Raw genomic sequence first — 21,249 nt, 5'->3', positions numbered from 1 at the left:
TTGACAATCTGGAAGGATGATTGGATGATTAGCTAGCCCCCATCTCTGTTGCTGACAAGACATAGGTACCTCCTGGTTAGTGAAGCAGCAATGAGGTATAATAAAAATGGGAAACAGAAACAGGCTCGAATACCATCAGGGAGAAGACTTTCGGGTAGCAAAAGGACGGGAATTGGCCGAGAGTTGTTCAAGTTAAGAAGGCAAGAGTGTTCGCGCCCGTCGGTCCCGAGGAGGGGACGTTCCTGCCAGTTTCGCGACTTTGATTTCTCAATGGGGTATAGCCTCCTCACTCCCGGATCCGACCTATTACTTTATCCTTCACCTTCGGGGATTTGTTCATCTCAACCCAATTTTCTTCGGTGGACTGTTGCTATGTCTTTTGAAGCGACTAAAGAATTCCGACCGAGTAATTCCATCTTGTCTCGTTGGTCTCCTCTAGACTATGACACTAGTTTTACCTCCTGATATGGCTCGGGGCTCAGTCAGTCCGACGATTACCTCGTTGTGTAGATATATATCTAGGATAATATCCAGTCCAACAATTGTATTCATGCTCTGCTCATCGTCTTTCAGACAGTGCCTCTCTAGCTGAATAACTACTAAACGATTCAGTATAAACTTATCACACGACAGATCTACGCCTCGAGAACTCCTCATAATGTCATCTCCCGAAAAAACAGATTCTGGTCTTCCAGAACGCAAGTCGATTAACTCACTCTCGTCAACCGAACAACACACTCTTTACAGCCCTGCACAGGATGAGCAACTTGGATCTAATCAGAATGTCTCTCGGCAGCAGCAACAATCTCAAGACATTTCCAAAGTCGAAGTTGCAACCTCAGGCCCAGTCTTTGACCAGGAAGCTTTTGACAACTACAAGCCCAAGACGCTCAAATTCTGGCTCATTATTATTTCTGTCTTTGCCGCCATGTTACTTGTTGCTCTGGATCGTACAATCATTGCAACCGCCATCCCTCAGATAACGAACGACTTTCAGAGTCTGGGAGATATAGGGTGGTATGGTTCTGCCTATATGCTCACTACTGCTGCTTTCCAACTCATATTTGGCCGTATCTACCGTTTTTATGATTTGAAAAAGACCTTCCTGGCTTGTATCTTGACTTTCGAGATTGGTTCTGCCATCTGTGGAGCTGCACCCAATTCTGTTGCCTTTATCATTGGGCGAGCTATTGCTGGCATTGGCGCTGCAGGGATAATGACGGGATCAATGATGTCGATTATACCCATGGTTCCTCTACACAAGCGACCCGTCTTCCAGTGTGAGTAGTCTGACCTGTTCTACTATCTCTTACAGTAACTAACTCTGTGTCTAGCAATGTTTGGTATGGTCTTTGGTGTCTCATCAGTTGCTGGCCCCCTAATCGGCGGAGCTTTTACTCAACATGCCACTTGGAGATGGTGTTTCTATATGAACCTACCTGTTGGTGCCGTGGCCTCGATCTTCCTCTTCTTCTTCCATACCCTCTCAGCAAAGGAGCGTGAACCTGTCCCTGCTCTCGAGCACATCACCCGCCTCGACCCGCTTGGAACCTTCTTCTTTGTGCCATCTATGGTTTGTCTCATTCTGGCACTCCAGTGGGGAGGCTCGACGTATGCATGGAGCAGCTGGAGGCTCATCCTGCTCTTTGTCATGTTTGGCCTCACACTTATTGCCTTTATTGCTGTACAAATTAAGATGCCCAAAACGGCCACCATCCCGGTCAAGGTCATCACTCAGCGGACGATGTTGGCTTGCGCATGGATCTCTATATTTGCCGGTGGTAGCATGATGGTTGCTGTCTACTATGTTCCTCTATGGTGTAAGTTTCTCCTATCATGCTCTCCGTACAATTGCTGACATATTCTTAGTCCAGGCTACCAAGGATGTCAGCCCGGTCGACTCTGGTGTTTACACCATTCCCCTCGTACTCAGCCTTGTTGTTGCCAGTATAATGTCTGCTGCTTTTACCCAAAAAATTGGCTACTATGTTCCTTCCATGATAATATGCCCATGCGTCATGTCTATTGGACAAGGACTCTTGACCACACTCAAGCCCGACATTGGCTCCTCGCATTGGATTGCCTACCAGTTTCTGGTCGGTTTTGGCTTAGGAATCGGAATGCAAAGCACTGGTCTCGCTGTTCAGGCGACACTTCCCAAGGAAGAAGTCCCTACTGGTCTCTCTATTAACTTCTTCGGCCAACAGCTTGGTGGTGCTATCTTTGTTTCTGTCGGTCAAACTATCCTTAGTGGACGTCTCGTAGAGAGACTTTCTGGTATCCCTGGACTTGACTCCAAGAGTCTTGTTGAGACTGGTGCCACAGAGCTTAAGAGGATAGTGCCATCACAGTATGTTTCACAGGTGACAGACGCCTACAACTACGCAATTATGCGGATATTCTTTGTTGGTGTGGCGCTGGCACTGGCCCAACTTGTTTGCTCATTATGCGTAGAATGGAGGAGTATTAAGCCCAAGAAGGCCGAGTCATCGCCCGAGACTGGTAACGCTACACAGCAGAAAAAGGCGGAGGAGTCATGATGGAGGAGTAGAGGAATATAGATGGAAGGGAATGAAGCCTTGGATGATTGAAAATTTGACCAGTATCATGGTCTAAAGACTCCTCTCAGGTACAGTATCGTAATGCTGCAAAGACTAGAATAATTATATACATAATGACTAACACAACATGAAAATACGTTGTCATCATACACATATTCCTTTATCAAGGGGTTAACCCATCATGGCTCGGACGTGACCTGATTTGCCGTTGCAACAACTCACCGTACATCCTTCAACCTTCGACTCAAGTGTTAGTTGTGTCTTGTTCACTTTTTTTTCTCCCGTCATGACTTGTACGGCGTAGTCGAGTGACGATGGCGGTGAGGCCTGTAAGTGCCATGATCATCATGCGACATCCACCAGCCAAATCTCGACAGGGGACCCATCTCCACGATATGAAAAAGACTTGAAAAGAAGGCACAGCTTGTGTAATTCTTGGAATTTGGTGACACTTTACATCTTTAACTCCTCCCAAATTATGAATTAACCTTTAATGTGGGTTTGCTCGCATCTAGGTCCACGACGACACAAAATCTCAAGCATATTTATGCCTCTCTTCCGCCATCTATCTGTTGTGAATGACTTATACCTCTCTACTTGATTCTTAATTCGAGAAACCGGTCTTATACATTCTCCAAACTCAATCGTTGCTGCCATGTGCTCAAGCATCAGAACAACGATGGCGTGCGGCCACATATTCACAAACACTGCCACAACATGTGACTTGCGGCCCATCTCAAGATTACGTTCATATTCACGTTCACGCCCACGATCATGTACGCCCAGCGTCAAAACCCAACATCTCAACGACACGTGTGCAGCGTGTGATCCAGCGGCTCGGAGGCGCCGTGTTCGGCAGGATTACGAGAGCCGGAACGCCGAGCTCGTGGAGCTGTACATGGCGGCCAAACGGACGGGCGACAGAAACGCCATGATGCAGGTGGAGTGTCTAGTTATGGAGAATTCCATGAATACTATGGTGCGCAACTTTGAAATCAGCGTGCCTTATCAAGAGGAGGATGTCATGTGGTGGGAAATGGACTGAATGATTCATGACGATAACGAGAGGGTAGTTATAGGCCAGGCGTTTGCCGTTTTTTGACTTTATCAAAATGAAGGGGATTCTGAATATTCTTGCATGCCATTTATGTACATCTGCCATTAACACATTAAAAAATTCATGACATGAATACCTTTCATTCCCTAAAATGACCGTCTAGATGTATAGCAGAGTATTGTGTTCCTCTGTAGGTGTAACGCCGGTAATGGTGTATTTCAGGGCTCGTAACTGGGGGTTTCGGACAAATGATCCGATGTATTTCGTATGGACATGAAAATAACAAAGAGGAGATAATTCCCAGTCTAAATTGCTGCGCAATAAAACAACTTCCCTCGTGTCATTGCCGAGGGAAACAACAAAGTGGTATCCAATTTTTGTTTAAATAAGAGAAATGATGGGTCATATCTTTCGGCGTAACATGTTCGGTAATCTAGGTAACATTCAATGTGATCTGGGTGATGGCGGTGTCGGTGATATTGATCGATAGGCGGGACGGTCGTACTGTACGCTCCTGAAAGCTGGTAGAAAAGTATTGATACAGGGTGGCGTTTGTATTGTTTGAAATGGGGGATAGTCCAACTCGATAGAGGCCGTTGTGGATGTCGTAGATGTTGTTGAAGCATCTGAGGCGATAGAAGTTGACTGTTTGTATTTCTTGCTTGGCGGAGGTGTATCGCTGTCGATGCTATCGCAATGGCGACGCTTCCCACTGCGAGAAGTCATGGTGGTGCTCGGGCGTGCTGTGTCGGTATGTTGCGGCGGTAGGTAAAGAGTAGGCGGCGTGATGGTGAAATTATGTGAAGTTGAGACGCGGACCATTTTGCCCGTATTTTGACTAAAGGCGGCGATCATATTCCAAATGCGACGGTATTGTGCTGTACAGTACAATAGTAGACTGAGCAGGTGTGCGGTGAGACAAGATTGAATTTGGAGACGAGTCACGTCAAAGTTGACCGATAAATCAAGATCAAGATCAAGGTCAAGGTCAAGATCAAGATGGGGGAGGGTTGGAGATTGAAAGCAGATAAGAGAGAGAGAGATCAGATGAGTATTTGATATTTGCCGAAAGATCCAAGACAGTTCAGCCAGTGAAAACCAACCGAGGCGGAGGGGCTAACAAAGGCAAAGGGAGAAATAAGAATGATATATGATAAAGATGGTTTGTTAGAGACAAAACCAGAGACAGATTAATTTTGGACAACTCAGTATCCAAGATAAAGAGAAGAAGAAAGAAGAAAGAACTTATGGATGCACAGATGCAATTGAAAGAGAAAGAGAAAAAGAAAGGATGCAAAGGGGAAAAGGTGAGACTCGGGTAGGTAGGAGAAAGAGGATAAAGTGAGCAACAGAAATCCACATTGTTTGAGCCAAAACCAAATGCCTGCTTCTTCTGCTTGCATATGCACTTGCATACCTGTGGAGAAGCAACAAATTATCCTTAAAGGCTACTACTAATTTTCTGCATTTCCCCAAGTTCAAAATAATAATAAATTAAGATTTCCACTGGCTGAAGAGATGAGTATAGAGTTTATGCCGTCCCGAGGTATCTTTGTCCTGTCCTGTCCCGTCCCTCCTGTATCATTATCTGTCTTGCCGAGACGAGAGGGAGTGACCTGCAACTGTGAGCAGTTTTAAACAAAGGACCTGGCGCATCAAATGGATCCGACTCCAGGTCCTGATGATCAAAGCTTCAACAAGGGCATGAATACCGACCAAGGCATGGAACAATGGCCAAATCCGCCTATTACAACAACCGAGCGAGGTCACGTCGATGTATCGGTAGGTTGATTGATATATTAATATCAATAATGAATGTACAAAGATGGACATATCATCAATACTCAAAGCACAAAGTAGAACTGTTGTTTTGTCCATCTCCTTTAAAACAAACCGCAAATAGCGGCAAAATCCAGGGTCGCCATGTAACTTAGGTAGTAACTGAGACAATTCAGATCGAATTAAAGTGGAAATTGAATTCTGACCTCCACGTTGATGGAAATCACCTACCTTAGTACCTACTAGGTAGGTAGGTACCTACTAACGTACCTACTAAGGTTAGTACCTAGGCCATACCTAGATGCATAGGTACTATTTTACATGTACCTGTCGCTAATAGCAGCCTGGAGCTGGAGCTGACGGGAAGCTAGCTAAACTGAGCGCGGGGCATTGTTGTTCCCATCAATCCACCTCAACTCACCTTCATCATCTCTACGCTATATCGGCCAAGCTAACGATAGCTTCGCTCAACACCAGGTCTTTTAATCTCAAACATCCCTACTAGTCCACACCGCCCAATTTCCACGACAGTTTTCGAATTTCAAACACTATCGATCCACAACCCGCCCGCCTACTTCTCACAGCTCGTTCTCGTTCTCGTTCGTCATGACTACCACCACCAGGAACCCCGCCAATCCTCTTCTCTCGAACCAGAAGAGTTCAGAGCTTCAGGCCATCCTTCACCCTCTCGTCCTTCTCACCATCTCCGATTACATCACACGGCACACACTTCGCCAGCAGGAAGGCCCCATCGTTGGCGTCTTGTTGGGTCAGCAAAATGGTCGCGAAATCACAATCGAGCATGCTTTTGAAGCTCATACCCGCCAAGAGCCCAGTGCACAAGGCGGTTACCTCCTTGATGGCGACCGGTTCAGCACACGCCTAGAACAGAGTCAGCAATCCCGCATGAGCCGTCGTCATGTTTCTCTAACCGTAAACTAGTGATCACCGTCCACAAAGATAGACAACTCGACCTCGTTGGATGGTACACACTCCTACCATCTTCAGGCCCTACCCCGACTATCCTCCCCATCCATACTCAGATTCTCCAAGGCTGGAATGAGTCAGCCGTGCTGCTTGGCTTCCATCCGGAGCAGGTCCTCGATCACTCCGTTGGCGGCAAGCTTCCCCTCACCATCTACGAAAGCAACTACGAGGTCGACGATTCCAAAACCGATAACGATGGCGAAGATAAGAAGATGGATGATGGAGAACCTACACTCAAACTCAAGTTCAAAGAGCTGCCCTACTCTGTCGAGACTGGCGAGACCGAGATGATCAGCATGAATTATGTGGCTGCTTCAGGAGGAAACGCCGCTGTTGCCGCCCCCAAGGACGACAAGCCTTCTCTGTCTATTGAGTCGAACGGTAAAGGAAAGCGCCGGCTTGTCGAGAGTCAAGACGAAGAAACCAAAGACTTTGCTCAAGAGGACGATGATGCACTTACACCAGAGGAGGACGAGATGATTGCCGCTCTGACCGCAAAAGCAAATGCTATCAAGATGCTCCAGTCCCGAATTCGCCTGCTCACCACATATCTCGAGCGTCTCCCTCATTCTTACATCAACGGCGATGCAACTGATCCCGGTAGTATGGAAACTGATTACACAACACCTTCATCGACCGTTCTGCGTCAAATCCAGGCTCTTGTCAACCGTCTGGATCTTGTCATTCCTTCTGACAAAGCCTCTTTCGAACGAGAAATGCTTCACGAAGCGAACGATGTGAACCTAGTGAGACTACTCAACGGCATTGTGCAGAACCTCGGTCAAGCCCGCGACGTAGGTAAGAAGTTTCACGTCGTTGAGACTGCAAAGGCTAGCCATCGCCGAGGTGCTGGTGCTGGTGCTAGTGCTGGTACTGGTCCTGGCCAGGAGTTTGCTGACCCGTCATATAATATTCGCGGGGCTGGTGACATTCTACTCTAAGACAATTATTCATTTGCGAGCGAAATTCAAAGCACAACGAATCTGACGGTCACGATGAGTTTGCCGCGGAAAATTGCAGCCCGGCGTTAGGTGTTTGAGGTAGATAACGAATGGAAAAACATTGTGAAGAATGGCCAGACTATCTCTCGGCAAGTAGTCTACTAGCCGAAGGCCCCCTTAATACCCAAATGAAGTTTCGACGGTCTGACTGTGAAACGAGAATAGACATCTTTACACTAAAATGTTCACCTCATCACGTTTGTACAATCTCTGTGCTTAGTTCACAGACATTCTTTGAGACAGTTGGAAAAGTTAATAGGCCTATCTGCGACCCTGCGACTAATAAAACCAATAGAAACGAATATCTAAACTCCAAAGACCTTCGAGAACTTGCTACTAAAAAACACTGCTGCCTGGATATCTATGTCTATCTTTCGTATCGCATTGCAAAATAAGCGAGAAAAGGTTCTTCATGCTTTAATCACAATCTTCAAAACAAGGTTACCCTCATCATCGCTGGTGCGTGTCGCAAGCTCAAAAGCCGCCTGTGCCTTGTCGAGTCCCTTGAATCGGTGCGTCACCATGCCGTCTAGTGAAGGCAGACCACAGCCAGATGGGTTCGCGGCTTGGGAACATAGCAGCCGAATTCCGGTAGGATAGGTGTTGGAATATCGGAATACGCCCAAAATGTCAATCTCCCGAAGGTGGGCCACCGACAAAGGGAGAGTCTGGATAGGAGTTCCCATGCCCACCATGATGACTTGACCACCAGCTTTGGTTGCGTACAGGCTTGTGTGCATACAAACCTCTTTTCCAGTGCATTCAAATGTAACATCAACGCCATCCTCATCCTCTTCAAGGATGAATGAGCCAGGGGAGTTCGAAGAGGCAAGTATGTCTGTAGCCAGAGATTTTGCTCCGTCAAAGCGGCTTGCCGTCGAAAACGTGCTGGCAGGCGACAAGGCGCCAGTGGCTGGTGTAGATATTCCAGAAGAGTAGTTGGACGAATTTAAACGTGAGATGGGAGTCACAAACCCGTGCGTCGCGAATCCTTGGCTGACGGCATAGTTGACACGGCCAGCGTCAATGTCTGTGATAGTCACTGAAGTACAGCCCGACTGGCGAGCCATTGCGGCGGTCAGCAATCCAACGGTGCCGGCTCCGATAACAAGAGCAGTAGAGCCAGGCTCTGGTCTTGCACGGTTCACTGCATGGATAGCTACAGACAATGGCTCAAGCAGAGCGGCGGCCTCATATGAGACGTTATCCGGAAGCCTGGGCGTGTTAGAAATAACTATCGCCATCAGGCCATATTAGACTTACTTATGGCACCAAACGGCAGGATGGTTGATCCTCTCTTGAAGTGTGCCTTGGTAATGAGGATAGGTTTTGGCACTACTCCTGAAACGCAGCTTTTTGCACAGATTGTACCGACCTTTGCGGCAAGTACCGCAGTTTCCACAAGCAACGCCGACCTCAAGAGCAACTCGGTCTCCCAGCTTGAAGCCGTTCACTTGTGGACCAATAGCAACAACTTCGCCGGAAGATTCGTGACCTAGGGATAATGGATGGCAGGCACAAAGATCACCATTGGCGAATTTTTTGTAGTAGGAAACGTCCGAGCCGCAGATACCTGTTGCTTTGACAGCGATCTGAAGTTCACCTGCTGCTGGAGCCTCAATGATTCTAGTTTCCTGATGCACGTCAAGTCAGGCATGTGTTCGGGTAGGGCTGGATCTATAACTGGGGCAGTTGCCATGATTGACTTACCATCCGCAGATCGCGGGGACCATGCAAGACAGAAGCGCTGATACTCAACGGCTTTGAGGGACCAACGGGAAGGTGCACCGAGGCGGCTTCTCCCGTAGCAACTGGGGCCATAGTTGTCGAGAGTAATGTTTGAAGCGTGGGATAAATGCGGGATATTGAATAAGAATGGAGGCTTGAAGTTGGTCGATGGCTTGACCAGTTGCCGTTTGGGGCAATCGCAGCAAAGCGGATTGGCTGGTGGGTAGAGTAGAAACGTGGGAGTTGACAAGCGCGTGGGGGTAAAGGCCCTGGATAGTTTGTGGACGTGCTTCAAGTGCCAAGTGCTTAGCCAGGCCGATGTTCTAAAAAATGGAGGTGAAATGCCGTTTTGATGCAAATGATGGAACCAATTTGGACAGGTAACAGGATCCGATACTGCTTAGGCACAGAAGAATGAAAGGGAATTAAGAAAGCTGGGCCACCATCCCTTAAGTACCTAGGCAGATAAGGCCTCTCCAACTTCGCCCGGAAGTTTGACCAGATGAATCCGAATTTAGATAGAGCAATCGGGAGTCAGGGCGTGTGATATCGTCAATTTGCTCAATGCCAAGGTAGTTGGCGCCCAGAGGTGTCTGAAACGACAGGAAGAGACCCAGTCAGGGATCAACAAGCTATCGGCGGAAAACAAAGACGTTCCGTAAAATTGTTGCCCTGTAACAATCTACATACTAGCTGCAGAATTTAGCATGATGGCAATGGCGTACCGGCAGAGGGGCGCAGGACGGTGCTGTCCCTGGAGCCTTGATGAGCTCTGACGAGCCACATGTGTGCCATGTTGACATGTGCGTGGACCAGGGCCGAGCCAAAAGGCTTGAATTGGTGGGTGTTTTGTAGTCGAAGTTCTCTCGGAGCGGGCGCCCGTCTCGTCTCGCATGCAGATATGGGGCACGCTAGTTACCAAGGGTCCTTTAGCGGCGTTGACCTTCCAGGGCTCTCCTAGCCAGCGTTTGATCAACGCACTGCAGTAAGTCTGTCTTGTTGGCTCTGTGTCGAATGATGTAGAAGACGTGTCCATGATGGTATTGTCTTGACTGATAAAGAGTGTTACCAGAAGGTGTATTACGAAGCGTCGAGGTCTAGCGATTGGCGGTCGTGACTGGTGCCCGCTTCAACGAGGAAACAAGATCGTCAATTGTGACGACGAGCGTGCCGTAGATACTGTTACATATCTTTGCAACGGAAGACGGCCAGGTGGACCGGGGGCCATGGGACTTGCAGTCCCGAGCCAAGCACCGACAGGATTATGGTGTGGCTCCTATCCTGCCCGATATCGCGGTGAGTGAGTGACATGGCACGGTAATGTGAAGATGGAATAGTTGCAGGGTGTTGTTGACGTCTATTATGCAGGAGGAACTTGTTGGTCTCTGTGCAAAACTAAACCCTGGTCTATGCATTTTTTGGCTTCAAGTCAGAGTCATTGACATGATATAGAAATGATCGAATAAGTGAATCTCAGAATTGACCAGGTTTCGAATGGCGGTTGAACGGGCCAAACTCGTCTTCAATACGACTTTTGTTGTATCAGCGGCCAACAGCCATCAGTTGTAAGCCAAAGAGTGTGGCCCGCTTCGTTACCTCTTGAGCAGTATCGAAACATTATAATAGTTGGGGAACTCAGACAAGAATACTACGCACCTATCTACTAACTAAGGTACTAGACTAAGAGATTGTACAGTGACATGTTCATACCTGGTTTCAAGGCTCTAGGTAGTACCTGTTAATGGCTCAATTGGTAGGTTCTATAAAAGCCTTTTCAACTCTTGCAATGAACTGTGAGAGAACAGAAGTTTAGAGGAAAGAGATCATAGGTCTTGACAAATGTACTAAAGCAAAAGTTAGGTAGGTACTACATAGTACCTGCCAAGCTAAGGTTGAGATGCTTGTCTCCGTCATGGTAGCTCTTTCCTGCTCGGTGCCTTGTGCTTTCACCAATCGGAGGTGTCTTCATTTCATCGAACAACACCTATGGAAAGAGCATTACCTAGGTACTGTCTGTACTTGGCAAGTGGATGGATTTGCCCAAGATCCATGCTCCGTACTCATTTTAGCCTGTCGTACATTGACCTTTAAACTTTCTTTTTTTTTAATTGTCATCGTTCTGGCACAATATGTCTATTGTCATCTTCGTCAAGCTGTCGGCTGTTAACAAGGATCAAGCAATAGCCCATTCTACCACGCGAGAGAACAAGGCAGTTTGATTCGGTCCTTACTAAGTTCTATCATCCTTCCTCCTCATTTATAGTTGACAGGGATTCTCAGTGAGTGAACCCCATACCCCATAATCCAACCCTCCAAGTAACGGGGGGAAATGGATGCATCCGCCTTCTTTATTTCTATGGTTGTCTTTATGACGATCCGTTGTCTGGGGATTGTCTAAATCTAGGGCTGCTCATCCCACCCAGAACAATATGCGTTACCAAGAGTCATAGATTGTATTGTTAACAGAAGCTGCTGCGATTGCGCCTAATCTCTCGAGCAAGACGACACATGCAATGCGAACCTCGCAGCACGCACGCATTGTACTAGTTCCATCTGCACCCATCTTCTTTTGTCCAAAACTGGGTCTACGATGATTCAAGGCCTGATCTTTCTTCGACAGTCTACTCCATTTGGGCGTCAAGAAATACTCTCGAACGCAGCTCTTGTCGCAAACTTCAGCTTGGTTCAAACCTGACAGACCAAGTGCCGAGACTGCACGGTCATCTCATAAAGCCTCGGCTTTTTCGTGAAGATGAAATGTTATGTTCCCTTGTTCTCGATTGGTGTGTTTGATTGGTTTGCTGAGGCTATCTCTTCATTGCGCCATCTCAAGGTTGAAGCTTCTCTAGATGCATGAGGCATGACGAGATCCATGCACTTGGGGTTTCATTGCTTCATCCCAACCCCTGGGTATGGCATGGTCAACAACCTCAGGCCAATGCCCAGGCTACCAGGGCCCAATGATGTCAAACCAAACCCTGATAACTATCAACACGGCTAAAAACCTCCAATGATACAGACTCGCTAGTTTCGATTCAGGCTTAATGCGAGGTTATCAGCGCCCGAATTACCGACAAAGTCGATTGATCAGAATGGCCATGAATCACAGCCAGTTGCCAAGTTGGAGTGCGGCCCCATTGCTTCCGTGGTCAACGGTCACGATTCTGGGCCTCGACAAACAGTTCTGGTCGATACTGTCCAAATCAATGCTCTCAAAGACTAGCCGTGCCCCTATGAAACACATCAAGCATACATACTGCCATGGTATGAGGGAGTCATGGAAAGTTTTGGCTTCTCTCACCGCCACTCAATATCTTGAACGCACCAAACGACTTGACGAATTGTTGATGAGCCTCTCCCAAAAGGAACAAATGAGTGGTCGACAATATGAGTAAACCACAAAGATTGTCTCGAGACAATTTCACACCAGCTCTTCTAACAGTATTATGCTGCAAAATCGCAGGAGAAATCCTATCGATGCCATCACATCATTGACTATTGTAACTTGCCTGCATTTTAAATGTTGCCGAGTATGCATGCACACAGAGGCGTGCACACTCATGCTTCTAGACATAGAAGTACCCTTGGTCTGGCCCTATCCCCCACCTTCATCGAGTGTCCTCTCATGGGCTCCTCTCTACCTTGCCATGAATCTAAATGTATAACTTGCAGCAAATGAAGCCGCAAGCTCGGAAATTCAACGATAATGCAACAGTGTCAACAGTAGTAAGAGCAGTAACGCCACAGGGCTCAACATAAGTCCAAACCTTATGTAAGAATATAAGCTCTGAACAGATGGCAAAAAATTCTCCCTCTCTCACAACACAACAACAAAAACAAGGAAGTCATCAACGCCAACGTTCAAAGCCAACACAACAATCATGACATATATACGGACAACGACCATTTGGACATATGTATGAATGTTAACACTTCAGTATAATGCCATTAGAGACATTTAACTTTCTGGTGACAATGGTACAGTCAACTTGTCGCTGCGAGGCTCCATACAATTGAACTATTTTCGTAGACAGCACGTATTTTCCCGAGTCTCAGCACCCACAGTGGCATTGGTATCAGACATGGATATCAGTCGCCATATTCTTCCTGCAAGATCGACTGTAAAATTGACTGGCATTTAGGCTTTACATATTTCTTTATGCTGTGTCACATGTAGCACAACATATTTGCACAGCAAGTTAGCTGAGTGGGTATTACGCATATGCAATTGGCACTCGCGTGATGGTCTCAAGCAGCTGCTGTGTACGACCGCTGCGTGCATGAATCTACATCGGTGAACGTAGATTTTGGGTTTCTTCCAGACCGATATCCGGGGTTGAGTAGAAACGTCCAATGGGTTCAAACTTCTTTATCTTTTCGGGGTCTGTAAGCAAAAACTCATGTGAACAATGAAACATACTTCTCTATCGGCATCAAAGACCATGATTATGACGAGCTTATCTAAACTCTATCCTAATACATCTACTTCACATCAGCAATCGGGAGCTGAAACCTACACATCTCTCACCAGGTAGCCAGTCCACACACACCGCTTATCACTTCGAAGATCGGACAGCAGATGGGAGATGTCGGTAGTGTACTAGAGTGCAGTGTTGTTATCAAAGTCAAGGGTGCTGATTGCTGCATACGGTTCATTGAGACACGTCACAGCGTCGAATGCAAGTTATGAGGCCTTACACACAAAGTAGAAGGGTACCAGAGACAAAGGTAAACCACACAGTTTCAAATAACACCAGGCTCGGAGCGATGCTATCAAAAAGAGAAAAGAGGAATGAGTCTGATGCAAAGTTCTTTGTTCGTCATCCATAAGCGTTCCAGCAAAGGAGCTCAGAAAGTGCTGGCGGCCAGTCGACTTGCAGCATTTCTAGCATCCACTCGATCCTCATCATCCTCCTCGCTGACGCCTTGAAGGCCTGCACGACCGGCAGCCTGAAGCCCTTGGGCGGCCTCGGTGTTCTCTTCACTCTCGCCCTCCTCTGACACCTTGCTAATAAGACTGCCTGACACACTGCGGCCCGTGGCATCTGAACGGCGAGGAACGCCGCTCCAAGAGTCGCCCTTGGGACCTTGACTGGCAGCGAGGCTCGAGCGACGCACAGTTGGATGCGCTTCCCGGCCTAATCGGCTCAGACCGCCCGAAGCATCGATTGATCTAATGTCTGGGCGGACTGTCTCAAGCAGGGCCAGGGTTCGCCTTTCAGCCTCAATTTCACGGAGTACATATTCCCTGATGCTTAGGCGGAGGTCGGCAGAGGTTCTTGAGAACCATTTCCGTCGCTCTTGAACCAAGTTCTGGGTCACGCGGTTGGTTTTGTTGTACAGCCAAGTCTCGTGCTGGCGAGCATCATCCAGCGCTGTAATAGCCTCGTCCACCTTCTCCCGACGCACGCTGGAGCTGGCCTTGAGGCGGTCAGCTGCATTGAGCTTGCTGCGAGTAGCCTCTTGCGCTTGTAAAAATTCCCGAATCAGGATTTGGCGGTTTGTGAGGGATTCCTTGACGATGAAAGCATCTTGGGAATGATATTGGAACGGGTCGCCAATCGTCGTAGCCTCTGCTGTTGCCTGGGCAGCATGGTAATCACCAACTGTCTGAACGACTTTACCAAGCTTTCGGTAGGCGTTGGCCAAGCCAGGATGAGGTTCCTGGACGTGCATACCCGCAAGTTTAGAACCATAATCAGCTTCGGAGAGACCAAGACCTATAACGACGCTTAGCATTCTGAACTTTAATAGTACAAACAAATCTTACCTCTTCTGGCTTTGACCAGCTTATCAACCTTATGGCCAGCATCCATGCTACCCAGATAAAATAGTTTAACAGTTGGCCTTGCATCCGCCAGCTCAGGAGTGTCGTCAGGAGGAGGAGCAAACTGCTTCAATATTTTTCTGCGCACGCCTGTCGCGGGCTGTTTCTTCTTGACCATTGGGCTGTAGCCAAAATCGCTTTCCACAAACAACACCATCTCATCATCCCGCATCAAGATCTCATTACTGCAAACGTAGTTCAGCCATCGCTGCATCAGGGCTTTGACACGAATCTCATCCTCATCCGTGCCAGCTCCAGCGGAAGTCAAAGGTGGGGGTACCGCAGGAACAAACACCTCCGGGTTCGCAGATATCAGGTGTTCCGCGAGCTTAACAAACTCGGAGTGTAGACGGCGAACATCGCGGAATTGAGTTGTACGAAAGCGGGAAATATTTGTCTACAACTGTCAGTCCAATGCTGGGAACCAGATAGTCATACTCATACATGAACATCAAAACGCAAGATGGGGTCCTTTTTGCCAGTACGCTCAAGTCCTGTTATCTTGGCCTGGAGCCGGAACTGAGGTCCAGCTGGCTTTGGCGGAGGTTGCTCCTGTCCATGCTGCAAAGCTGGTTGGCCACTCTGGTTGTGTTGGTGGCTCTGAGTCGTGGGTTGTCCGTCGCCCTCGGTTGGTGGTTCAGCGGTTGTCGACTGGGACTGCGCCTCTGATGGGTTCAGCGTCCCCGAAGCCTCGGTGTCATCTTCAGTTCCAGACGCTGTGGTCGCAGTGCCTGGGCGGGGAAACTCGCCGGACTGAGCTGTAGGCTGTTCTTGAGATAGACCGTTCGAAGACTGTGTATTGAAGCGAAAGGGAGAAGGAGGAGGATTCTCGGCTGAGACGGGGTTGAAGGCAGCAACATTGTTTCGCGATGGAGAAGACACAGGGGAGTTACCCCAGGGCGAATCGCCGGCGGGATCCTCGACGTCGTGAATTGTGGAGCTGTAGTCCATCGCGGCTAAGGTGTTGGCGATAGAAAATAGCGACTATAGCGATTGAAGAATTGTTGATGGGGAAGAGAAGCTGAAAGAATGACGTTGCGTTATGTTGCGCGCAACGAGGTCCAAGCCTAAGTCGTCGGCGGTCGGCAGGGACGGACGGGGGAACGACGGGGGTGGAGTAAGTCAATCCAATTCAGCCAGACAAGTGGAGGTGTTGGCCTGGGAGCTTAGACCAGGGCATTGGTTATCTTATCGGGTCTTTAAGAGGTTAGTGAGGGGCTTACAGAAAATGTTTTGGCGACATCACTGTTCAGTGAAGGAATTTAACATTCAAGTGAACTTGACTTGACTCTACTAACTAGTTAACAATTTGCGCCAGTTTGAAGCAACACTCTCAAACACCAAGAAATCATCTCCGCTACCGGTAACTCAACGCCGCAACTATACACAAACTTCAAAATGGGCAAGAAGCGTGCGCGCGAAGAGGGCAAGGACGTCCCGCCTGCAGACGTTAACATGATGGACGAGGACGGTTCAGATGATGAGGTAGGCAAACTTGGATAATCGTACTGGCGTCCTCCTGACTGGAAATGTAGGATTTCGACGTGGTCAATGTTGACTTCGAATGGTTCAACTTCGATCCTGAGGTCGACTTCCACGGAACCAAGACGCTTTTGCGACAACTATTCGATGTTGATGCGAATCTTTTCAACATGTCTGCCCTCGCCGATCTCGTTCTTTCGCAACCTACCATCGGCTCGACCATCAAGGTTGATGGCAAGGCCAACGATGCCTACGCCCTTCTCACCGTTCTCAATACGGCTGTTCATCAAGATAAGGAGCCAATGACGGATATCATCAAGTATCTTGTGGAGAAGGCGCAAACCAATTCGTCCATAGCGCCTATTGCAGATGTCCTCAGCAGCAACAAGCATGTCGGGCTCGTCTTCTCTGAACGTCTCATCAACATGCCTTCTGAGCTGGCACCGCCACTCTACTCTATGCTTGTCGACGAGGTTAAGGCAGCTGTGGAAGACAAGGAGCCTTACAATTTCTCCCACTACTTGATCTTGTCCAAGACATATCAGGAGCTTGAGTCAAAACTTGATGTTGAAAACCAGAAGCGCAAGAAGGCCAAGGAGGAAGCCGGCATGTACTATTTCCATATGGAGGACGAGGTGCTACACAAGCATGCGGTCGCGCACGGAAACTTCAACTACACAAAAGAGGACGAACTGTCAGCAGACAGCAAGCGGGCATTCCAGGAAATGGGTGTCAAGGCGCATGGACACATGATCCTTATTGAAGCAAGCAAGTTCCCTACGGCGGTCAAGTCCGTTAATGAATATCTGAGTGCTGCGCAATAGATGAACATTAGGCGTCCAGCTCCAGCCTCTGCATTAAGTATTCTACCTCCACTTCCTTGGTCAACGGGATAACAAAGTCCTTGTACATTGAAACAACGGCATCGACATTGATCTTTGCCGCTCCTTCTGTGCCATCTGGAATACTGGGGTCCTTTCCGTATGTCAAAGCCTTAAGTCGTAGTCGCTCAAGAACCTGTTTCTCCACAGCAGCATTGGTGATGGACTCTGCGATACCCTCTCGGTCCTCTGCCTTGATAAGGCGGGTGTATTTCTCTCGGTCAGAACGGAACTTGGACTCGGCGACAAATTTGCCGAAATGGATACGTCGTGACAAGGCTTGTAGACAAGCAATATCGCAAGTTGCGGTTGAGCCGTAGTTTTCTTGAGACTCGCCCCGCTCCTCGCGGCCGAAGTCGGGGCACACTGCAGGAAGGAACTTTTCCGTGTAGAACTGCTTAATCTTGTCGTTCACATTGACGTCGTTCTCATATAGGATTTTGGGGTAGTTGAGAGGCTTGAGAATTGGCTTCTGCAGAGCGTCGGGGAAGAAAGGGTACTCGTCAGGGGATTCGAAGCGTCGGATTAGAGATTGCAGCTTTTCTTGCTCGCGGAAGTACCAGTCGAGAAAGCTCAGGTTCGCTTCTGGCAGCTCGACAGCTCCAGGAACATAGATTGTCTATTAGAAAGTCACAGTTAATTGCCTATGACCATATTTGGCTGGACGGGTCTCATGTCCCACTTACACTATTCAATGCGAACTGCACTCTTTCAATCAAATGGAAAGTGATGGTATCCTCGAGTCGACTTCTATTGTCAGTACCGGACCTTGGAGCCAAGCAATGCAGCTTGTGTGGAATTGGGTGACTCGTACATTAGCTGGAACCGGATTCGAGCAAGATCCAGTGCGTGTGCGGCATCGGCCATGTTGATGACGGTATCCATCTCGATTGTGATAATAGTGATTAATCAGAAGGAGATGTTTCTTGGCTGGAGGAGTAGGAGCTGAACGACCAAGAATATTCAGTGCTGTTCAAAAGCGACAGAGTCCAATTGGGATACTTTGTCCAAAGTGGGTGAGTAGAGGTTATGTATCAACGTAATGAGTCGTATTAAAAACTTCAATACACTCAACAGGTTAGCTGGAAGCGGGTACGGTACGGAAAGTCCCAAATGCAATGCAGGTTTCCTTTTAGTTGCGTTTCTATGGTTGGTAGTCTAGACCGAGGGCATGAGCGGAACCGGCACTTCCTAGGCTGTCAGGATTTCTTTTCGTGAACCTGTGCGAAAAAAATACAGTAGAGACTTAGTGGAGCTGCAAAGTTGATCGATGGAGGGGTAATCTTTCTGGGTCTGGGAAGCTCGGGAAGGAAGGTCTTGGATGTCATCAGCAGGCCAGCATAAAGCCGCAACTACTAAGGCAATCTAAACTACCTACCTACCTACTAAATTACCTGGATCAAGAGCCTGGGTAGTACGGGCAGGGCTCAGATACTGATTGCACGCCACTGGGTTGTATTCAGAGCAAGCAGTTCCAGCGCTGCGGCGAAGCTGTCGCATGAACCAATTACAGTTGAATTTCCATTTTCTTCTGCCCACATTAGCGTCTCGGATCTGAAGCCTCCTAAGCCCAAGTCCAAACCGTAGTCGGGTCTTTTTGCCCTCCATCTCCATAGCCAAGGTTATCCCGGCGCGCGTCATGATAAACTCCTCGTGAGCTACCAATTCTTTTAATCCTTCCTCCCCCGAAGCCTCAGCGTCATTGTCCCACCTCAACGCAATCGCTTCAAGGCCATCTGATTCTCTTCGGCTTCTGCACCTCTCCGGCAGGAGCTTGGCCATGGCGAATCAAGAGACTCACTATGGCTTCGACGAAGGCGGAGATGACGACCAGTCCATTGTGTCGGTGTGTAGATACTCGAAAATCCATTGTCCCATATGGACCGCAAATCGCTAACCTCAATCCTTCTTGGGTAGACGCGCGGACTCGAGGCTTTCAGTCGAAAGGTTACAACTACAGCTACTCATTTGATCGGTCCCAATGCCGAAGCCACGGCTCATCACTATCAAGCCGCCATGGCCGAGGTTCACAAGCAAATGAAGCGACCGACGGTCCAGCGAAGCATGTTCGCGATGGCAAGGACAACCCCCACAGATCTCATGCGCTCCAGGCTATCGACCCACGAAATTCAGCATCGCGCCTTGACGTTCTTACCCGATGACCTTCTCGCCAATATTCCCGAGCACGAAAACCCGTATTCGTTATTTCAGGGCTTCCAGGCCAGTTTCCCAGAGCTGACCGACGAAGGCAAGAAGTTTCAGCGACGGGTGACTCGGGGTCGCAAAATGTTGGAGGATTCAGAAGGGACACCAGGAAGCCCCAAAAAGCTGACGCAGTTGAAAAAGGAGAAAGCCGCCATGATGCATGAATTTGGGTTGTTGGGTACTCGCAAGAGTATGGCGAGTTACGAAATCCGAGAAATCGACAACAAGATCGCAAATCTCCACGGCATGCGAAGAATTATCTTAGACAGGCTGGCAGGGTTGGAACAGGACGAAGCTATGCTGGAGCATGATAGTATGTTCTGTGCCAACTGTATTCCTAGAGCTTTACTAACTTGACAAGTTTCCGAGATGGAAATTCGTGTTGACGAGGCCCAGGTACTGGTTGATGAGGCTGAAGAGATCGAACGAAACACACGGACCCAGGATGAGCAAGATCTAGTTGGTGATGCCGATGATCACGATCAAGAATTCATGTCCCAGTCCGTTTACGACAAGATCCCCGCCTCAGAAGCCAGTAGCACGCCCCGGAAAACGAAAAAGGTCCATCGTAAGAAGTCAATGCCTATACTTCATGAGCATTTCGAGCCTGGTACCGCTATTCGTGAGCTCCGGGCACACAAGGACACGATCACGGCTATTGATTTCGATGCTCCGTTTGGTACCATGGTTACCGCTGCTCTCGATGACACAGTCCGAGTTTGGGATCTTAACGCTGGTAGATGTATGGGTTATATGGAAGGTCACACTGCATCGGTACGCGCTTTGCAAGTTGAGGATAACATTCTTGCAACGGGCTCTGTGGACGCAACCATTCGACTCTGGGATCTCAGCAAAGCTCACTACGACCCTCATGGCGGCCTTGGAAAAGACGACGACGAGGACGCCATTGCTTTCGGAACGGACAATCACCTTGAGCCCCCGCCGGGCAGCATGGCTGATTGCCCGCTGTACACCTTGGAATCACATGTTGATGAGATCACGGCTCTTCACTTCAGAGGTGATGTTATGGTTTCCGGCTCTGCGGATAAGACGATTCGCCATTGGGATCTTGAAAAGGGCCGCTGCGTGCAAACATTGGATGTTATGTGGGCAGCCGCAGCAAGTATGACAACGACGGACAGCACATGGCGACCTACAGGGCGGTCTCAAAGCAGCTCGGCCGACTTTGTCGGCGCTTTGCAGGTTTTTGAGACGGCTCTTGCGTGCGGTACAGCGGACGGCATGGTTCGACTGTGGGATCTTCGAAGCGGACAGGTCCATCGCAGCCTGGTCGGTCACACCGGTGCAGTAACATGTCTTCAGTTCGATGACGTGCACCTGGTGACTGGAAGTGTGGACAGAAGCATTAGAGTGAGTAACTGTCGTTTTGATATCCAAGAACACTTTACCTAACAGCAACAGATTTGGGATCTTCGGACAGGATCTATCTACGACGCATACGCATACGACAACCCTGTCACAGACATGATGTTTGATGCTCGACGAATCGTCAGCGCTGCAGGTGAGGACGTTGTCAAGGTGTACGATAAGGTTGAGGGACGTCAATGGGAATGCGGCGCTGGCATTACCGCAGCCGAGGAGGGTAAGACTCCAGCTATCGTGGAGCGTGTACGTGTTAGAGATGGGTATCTTGTTGAAGGCAGACGAGACGGTATCGTTGGTGTATGGACAAGCTAAGATATACGTGTGTAATCTGTAAAATAATGAAATCCGCTCATGA

At 48.5% G+C, this 21,249-nt stretch overlaps 9 protein-coding genes across 9 annotated transcripts; 5 read left to right on the top strand and 4 right to left on the bottom strand.

The window, feature by feature from the left end:
- Window positions 1–658: 658 nt before the first annotated feature.
- Window positions 659–2,540, top strand: FPOAC1_012061 (uncharacterized protein; the record flags this gene model as incomplete). Its single annotated transcript, XM_044856424.1, has 3 exons — window positions 659–1,280; window positions 1,335–1,820; window positions 1,870–2,540. The coding sequence occupies 3 exons, from the start codon at window positions 659–661 to the stop codon at window positions 2,538–2,540; spliced, it is 1,779 nt and encodes a 592-aa protein (XP_044703737.1).
- Window positions 2,541–3,240: 700 nt separating this feature from the next.
- Window positions 3,241–3,606, top strand: FPOAC1_012060 (uncharacterized protein; the record flags this gene model as incomplete). The annotated part of the gene is made up of 1 exon (XM_044856423.1): window positions 3,241–3,606. One exon carries the CDS (start codon window positions 3,241–3,243, stop codon window positions 3,604–3,606), a length of 366 nt encoding a protein of 121 aa, XP_044703736.1.
- Window positions 3,607–4,062: 456 nt separating this feature from the next.
- FPOAC1_012059 (uncharacterized protein) lies at window positions 4,063–4,440 on the bottom strand (the record flags this gene model as incomplete). Its single annotated transcript, XM_044856422.1, has 1 exon — window positions 4,063–4,440. The coding sequence occupies one exon, from the start codon at window positions 4,438–4,440 to the stop codon at window positions 4,063–4,065; it is 378 nt and encodes a 125-aa protein (XP_044703735.1).
- A 1,563-nt stretch (window positions 4,441–6,003) lies between these two features.
- Window positions 6,004–7,325, top strand: FPOAC1_012058 (uncharacterized protein; the record flags this gene model as incomplete). The annotated part of the gene is made up of 2 exons (XM_044856421.1): window positions 6,004–6,289; window positions 6,340–7,325. The coding sequence occupies 2 exons, from the start codon at window positions 6,004–6,006 to the stop codon at window positions 7,323–7,325; spliced, it is 1,272 nt and encodes a 423-aa protein (XP_044703734.1).
- A 470-nt stretch (window positions 7,326–7,795) lies between these two features.
- Window positions 7,796–10,149, bottom strand: FPOAC1_012057 (uncharacterized protein; the record flags this gene model as incomplete). Its single annotated transcript, XM_044856420.1, has 4 exons — window positions 7,796–8,600; window positions 8,649–9,019; window positions 9,096–9,196; window positions 9,804–10,149. The coding sequence occupies 4 exons, from the start codon at window positions 10,147–10,149 to the stop codon at window positions 7,796–7,798; spliced, it is 1,623 nt and encodes a 540-aa protein (XP_044703733.1).
- A 3,812-nt stretch (window positions 10,150–13,961) lies between these two features.
- On the bottom strand, window positions 13,962–15,891 carry FPOAC1_012056 (uncharacterized protein; the record flags this gene model as incomplete). Its single annotated transcript, XM_044856419.1, has 3 exons — window positions 13,962–14,833; window positions 14,884–15,337; window positions 15,385–15,891. 3 exons carry the CDS (start codon window positions 15,889–15,891, stop codon window positions 13,962–13,964), a joined length of 1,833 nt encoding a protein of 610 aa, XP_044703732.1.
- Window positions 15,892–16,338: 447 nt separating this feature from the next.
- Window positions 16,339–17,246, top strand: BCP1 (Mss4p nuclear export; the record flags this gene model as incomplete). The annotated part of the gene is made up of 2 exons (XM_044856418.1): window positions 16,339–16,425; window positions 16,476–17,246. 2 exons carry the CDS (start codon window positions 16,339–16,341, stop codon window positions 17,244–17,246), a joined length of 858 nt encoding a protein of 285 aa, XP_044703731.1.
- Window positions 17,247–17,288: 42 nt separating this feature from the next.
- Window positions 17,289–18,170, bottom strand: FPOAC1_012054 (uncharacterized protein; the record flags this gene model as incomplete). The annotated part of the gene is made up of 4 exons (XM_044856417.1): window positions 17,289–17,297; window positions 17,344–17,922; window positions 17,990–18,050; window positions 18,118–18,170. 4 exons carry the CDS (start codon window positions 18,168–18,170, stop codon window positions 17,289–17,291), a joined length of 702 nt encoding a protein of 233 aa, XP_044703730.1.
- Window positions 18,171–19,083: 913 nt separating this feature from the next.
- MDV1 (Mitochondrial fission protein) lies at window positions 19,084–21,206 on the top strand (the record flags this gene model as incomplete). The annotated part of the gene is made up of 4 exons (XM_044856416.1): window positions 19,084–19,149; window positions 19,221–19,821; window positions 19,870–20,879; window positions 20,931–21,206. 4 exons carry the CDS (start codon window positions 19,084–19,086, stop codon window positions 21,204–21,206), a joined length of 1,953 nt encoding a protein of 650 aa, XP_044703729.1.
- Between the last annotated feature and the right edge of the window lie 43 nt (window positions 21,207–21,249).

This window comes from Fusarium poae, chromosome 4, assembly GCF_019609905.1.
Source record: "Fusarium poae strain DAOMC 252244 chromosome 4, whole genome shotgun sequence".
Taxonomy (NCBI): domain Eukaryota; kingdom Fungi; phylum Ascomycota; class Sordariomycetes; order Hypocreales; family Nectriaceae; genus Fusarium; species Fusarium poae.
This window is presented reverse-complemented; position numbering and strand designations above follow the sequence as displayed.